The sequence below is a fragment of the Corylus avellana genome, chromosome ca9 (assembly GCF_901000735.1).
Source record: "Corylus avellana chromosome ca9, CavTom2PMs-1.0".
NCBI lineage: Eukaryota > Viridiplantae > Streptophyta > Magnoliopsida > Fagales > Betulaceae > Corylus > Corylus avellana.
Genome location: NC_081549.1, coordinates 9,326,848 through 9,332,462, shown reverse-complemented (window position 1 = coordinate 9,332,462; position 5,615 = coordinate 9,326,848). Strand labels below are relative to the sequence as shown.

At 36.0% G+C, this 5,615-nt stretch overlaps 1 protein-coding gene across 1 annotated transcript; it reads right to left on the bottom strand.

The window, feature by feature from the left end:
- Positions 1–1,321: 1,321 nt before the first annotated feature.
- Positions 1,322–5,334, bottom strand: LOC132162524 (probable mediator of RNA polymerase II transcription subunit 26b). The gene is made up of 9 exons (XM_059572759.1): positions 4,150–5,334; positions 3,854–3,922; positions 3,639–3,721; positions 2,986–3,038; positions 2,749–2,876; positions 2,596–2,623; positions 2,179–2,489; positions 2,029–2,104; positions 1,322–1,912 (listed from the first exon to the last, which is right to left on the bottom strand). Exons 1-9 carry the CDS (start codon positions 4,627–4,629, stop codon positions 1,788–1,790), a joined length of 1,353 nt encoding a protein of 450 aa, XP_059428742.1. The 5' UTR covers positions 4,630–5,334; the 3' UTR covers positions 1,322–1,787.
- Positions 5,335–5,615: the final 281 nt, after the last annotated feature.

Genomic DNA, 5,615 nt, shown 5'->3' with positions numbered 1-5,615 from the left:
GTTCATAATGAATTGGAAAGAAGCCTATTCTACAAAGAAAAGACTTATTTATTCAAAATTAATTACTAGAAAGGTTTGGAAGGGAAATTCCATTATTAAAGTCCCATGAAAGAAACAGTATTTAATAAAAATAACAAGAATTACATTTAATTAATAGACAAAATAGAAGAAGTATTTTCAAACTTGGAAATTAACAAAATTTATATAACAAAAGCTTCTGTACAATTTAAATAACCGGATATTGGTATCCGCAAATCTAGTTCGCGCCATATTCAAGCCACCTAATTTTATGCTTTTCGTTTTTTTCAAAAAAAAAATAATAATAAAATGACTTTTGGAAATTTGGATAAAGGATGGCATGGCGGCTGTAGCATTTCTTTTGAAAATTATGAAAAAGCTCGTCAAAATGAGTAATTCTATTAAACATTCCCATTATTTTTCTTATATTCCTCAAAGTTGTCCTCTCTCTTAAATTTGACTGCATTAATAAAAAAAAAAAAAAACCCAATATATTAATGTTGACCTTCCAGGATAATATCAAGTAGAGAGAATAAACAAAAACGATAATGTTTTATTGGTCGACCGTTCAACACCGAAGACCATTATTCATAGGAATATGTCAATCCTATGTATTGTTGTTAATTCGAAAATCAACATTAAAAAGTCTACTTTGAATTGTGTTATACAGTTTAAAAAGTTGTATAAAAAAAAAAAAAAAAAATTAACTTGTTTGGTAAAAAAACCAGTTATATATATATATAAATTCCTTCTTTAATTAAAATCCATCTTAAAATCACAGCATTAAAGGAAGCTACATGCTATCCAAGAAAATTAAAAAGGTAATTTTGATATTTTAGAAAAAGAAGCATCCTAATTCATCAACATGGAATATCACACAAGATATTATTACATGGATATAAGTGCATGTTTTTTTATGGTAGAAATTCTATTCGGTTTAATATTCTTAAACTTTATGGTAATAAAATTGTTATGTCAAAGATTTTTCGTGTAATTAAAAAGAAAAAGAAAAAAAAAAGAAAAAAAAAAAGAGAAATTCATTCTAGTTCTTCCTTTATTCTCTTTAAGGCCAAAATTGCTTATTCTAAAGGGGGAAAAAAAAAATACTGTCAATGCTGAAAATGGCTATGGCACCATCAGTCACCTTCTACAACAATATTCTTTGGAACAAATGCCCATTTTGGCATCTTTCAAATTAGATCTTTTATTTATTTATTTATTTTTATTGAATCTTATGAAGTCCAGCCTCATTAATACTATAAAAAAGAAAAAGAAAAAAAAAAAAAGAGTATGCAGAAGATAATGAAGGAAAATTTCCAGATGAGGTTGTATTATAAAAGTTAGTAAATTCAGGCTCTTTATATAGGCATTCCCAAAAGGTTTATATACGGGAATGAGTTTATGATGAAGATTTGCACATATTCTGTGCAAAGCAACTAATATGATCAAATGGCTTAAAAAAGTCTTGATTGTGAGATATAAAAAAAAAATGCTGACAGGTAGTTTGATGAAGGTTCTCTGAATCTCTACAGACATTGTTATCTGAGGAGAAAGTCAAACTTCATAAGCTATAGCCCATCTCCAAGTCTCTCTATACCTGTACTCAGTTTAGGAATTTGTTCCCTTCTCCAGCAGAAGTGGGGAATGAATTTGTCATTGTTGATGCTCAACTAAGTCAACCCAGAACATGCCAAAGATGCTGATGTTCTTCTTCCACTAACTTGAAAAGCCTAATTTCTTTCTTGATGAACAAAAAAAAAAAAAAAACCCTAGCGTCGTCCTTGCGCCCAATGCCGGTTATGGTTCCCGGGTTTTACGTGTGGATTTCTATGGCCGAGCCCCTGCTTAGGGAGATCATGTATCTCCATAACCTGTATCGTCCGCTGCCGCTTAGCTGTTGAGCAAAAATGAATTACAGCTTCATCAGATTTGCTGTTTAAACTAATGTCTAAATCATACTTACAATTTCAAACACTAAAAATACTCAAAATTATAGGGGAAGTGACATACCATTCTCAGCTTGTTGATAACGCTCCTGAAGTTTCCTCTTTGTAGCTTCAAGTTTCTCATCCGAGCACTTGAATTTCTAGTTTATAAAGAAATAGAGATCAGAAAGAACGTAAGGCTACAAATTTGAAACAAGAAGAGATCCCTACACACCTCTTGCTGACCAGTGAACGGCTTCCTCTGGACAGCAACCTTATCCAATTTTTGCTGGGACTTTGTCTCATTACTGACAAATTGCTCTGTGCTTCGTTTGAGAGGTCTTCCAGGCCCATAATCGGGGTTTGAGGGCTTATTTGGCTTCAACACAACTTCCTGTTTCTTCACTTGATGACTCTTGTTCTCCTTGGCCAGCACATTTGCTACATTGGGTGTCTGCTGTTTCTGCTTCAACTTATTTTGATAATCTTGTGTTGGTTTTCTTCCATTAGCGCGGTTCTTGCTGAATCCCCCACTGTTTCGAGGATCTGAAACAACATTCCCCATTCAAAATCATTAATACTAGAAGTGGGGAATTCAAATGAAGAAACAAGCCATTGATGATAAGCATAAGAGATTGCAAATTAAACTCACTTCCATCATCATCCATGCCGTCAAAGAACTTCGCATTGTGCAATTATGGGACACCCAAAGAAGCAAACTCCAGTCAGTTTCATAAACACTATGTAACCAGAAGAAGATTACTTTTCTCAATAACTTTAAACAAATGAGGAAAAGGATATGTACCTGTGAGAGCTCTATTGCAGTGGGTTGAGTAGCAAAGAAAGCTCCTTCATCCAGAGGAGGAGATGGAAGACCTTCCTCATCTTCATCAACAACAGATGGATTCACAGAATCCGGAGTACCTTCCGCACCTACAAATTAGCGAATAAAATCAGTTCCCGAAACTAAATTCAGTAAATAATTGAAATAACGGTAGACGCATCTCAAGTTAAAACAAAATACTGGCAAACAAGTTCATACCTGCAATAGCTGTTGTAGCTGTAACCCACTCATCTACCAAGTCTTTCCAACCACTGCAATCCACAAAATCAAGATAATATATCGTTAAAAGCCATTATTATTAAACCAACAATATTAAAGAACCAAAAAGACACCAACAGTCTAGGAACTGTCCACAGACGTGTGGATAATTCATAATGACAAAAAAAAGGAAGTTTTACCAGAGGGTGTTGATTTATGTCCAAAAAGCACCAAAATGAATGATGAATACATAGAAACGACAAAAAAACGGATGGCGGTAGTTGTACTGCCAGCACATGGCAATGATCTCGGACTTCATATTAAATAAATGACAAGAATATACGAATTTGAAAAGGCTAGCTCCAACTGTCACCGGTAAGCCGAAACTTAATTAAGAACACAACGTGTTTCCCAAATTAACACTTGGCTTTTAAGGCACCCAAAGAAAATTTGAGATAATAAACATTGCTTAATGTTACAAACAGCTGAAACAGATATAGAAGATAAGAAGTGCGCAGAGAAATCAAAGAGAGGCGACATACAGAAGAGATTGACCTGCATGTTTTATGCCAAAAACAATGATAAAACTCAATTCTATGCTAAAATACATAAAAGGCATATAAGCTTCTCTTAGCCAGGGAATGGTTTCATACTCAATAAGAATCCGTGCAAGGTTACGAATCTCTGTTGATGCATTCTTCCGGAGCCTATTGACAGCCTTTCCAATCTCAGTCGTCTGGCAAAGAAAAAACTGTGTCAATCCAGTACTTATCAAAAACTATTTGAAAAGAAGAGCAACCAAAGAACAACTGCTGCCAAGACAAATGGCAAATTAATGCAATAACTAAAGCAAAGATTGTAATCAAACCTTCAGAGTATCTACAGTCAGAGCCATCAACTGAAGCCTCCTCAACGAGTCAAACAATACTGAATCAGACTGTCACAACATTAGCCAACGAACCCCAAATCAGAAAACTCAACAACCAACAGGATTATCAATACAGCAGTCAGACTAAAACCAAACAATCTCCTCAAAACAAGCATAATTCTTCAAAAAATATCAAAACCCATCTTAAAAATCCACAGGACTGTAAAATTAAGTAATTAATTGATCATCAACAAAGCAAAAATCAAAGCACAGAACCAGAAAACATAGATGCTAACCTCGTCTGCACCGTTGTAAAGAATCTCTTTGATCCTCAGGACCTCCTCAAGAATCTGAGACTCTTCCTCAATCTCATCAGTCAATGCCTCAGCTTCTCCATAGCTGTAATTGGTGACATGGTTCATGTTCATCTCTGCCTGATCATCTCTACAGCTATTCGCCTTACTCTCCTTACTACCCCCTGCCTCAAACTCACACCCATCTCTATCAAACTCGCTACTCTTACAACCTCCGTCATCACCATCACTTTCTTCTTCATCACCAGCAGGCACCGCCAACTCGACCCGGTCGCAACCCGAACACCGCGTGAGTCTGCAAGAGAAAAGCCTCTCGGCGATGCGATCTCTCCGCAACCTGAACTCCTTGGGGCAATCGGAAGCCGCCACCATGATCGCATGGTCGATTATGTCGAAAATGTCCGAATTCGCAGTCCGAAAGTAATTCCTCCAGTTTTCCAATGACCCTGATTTCTTGGCCATGGTTGAAATTCCGGGAATTCTAGATCGAAAAACCGGCTTTCAGCGAATACCTCGAAATCAGAAACCGATTGTCATGAGGTTTTGATGGGTACCCAGAAACGTAAAACCGCGTTTCGCCACCCAGATATGAGCAATCGATTGTTACGGAAATTTGATAAACACCCAAATGCAGAAATCGATTTTTTGTTACAATTTTGGCTGCCGATTGTGAATTTTAATCAGTTCGACCTGCGAAGCTAGATGAAAATTATGGTGCTTCTTCGATTAACAAATAGATTACTTAAAGATCGGGCTTCGGGATATGATCATGAACAAAAAGACCAAGATCAACAACACCGGCAACAACAACAACCAATATCCTAGAAAACAAAGAACGTGGCTTTTCTTAGCCTATTCCGATGGGTTTAGCCCGAACTTTCCTTTAAAATCGCCGAAATTTTCTCGAAAAAAAACGACGCTGTTCACGGGGCTAAAAAATAAAAAATAATAATAAAAAAAAAGAAATCGTTCGGGTTAACAGAACGAACTACTACAGATAATCTCTCTCTGTCTGCTTCCTTCTTCTACCAAGAAAACAGAGGCTGCAAAAAGCCAACAGATTTTTGTTTCCCAAAATTCAAAACCACTCCCCTCGAATAATCAGAAAAACATTTTTACTTTTGTAGCTTCCACGTACTGTTTGGCTCAGTTTTTTTTCTCTCCTTCCCTTTTTTTTTTTTTTTTTCTTTTTTTTTTTCTATAATCTCTTGCCTCTATTTTGACTTGATCGGTCACAAAGGCCGGAGAGAGAACGTGGGTTTGGCGTTTTCTGTTTAATTATTTTTTAATTATCTTTCGTTAATAAATTCGAACAACATAAAGGGTAGAAAAGTTAATCTGTACAAGGCGGTCCGAGTTTGGTCGGGTTATCCGAGTTTGACTCGGTGAGTCCACTTTTGAAACCAGTTCGGACACGACACAACTGTTTTATTTCAAGCTGTATTTTC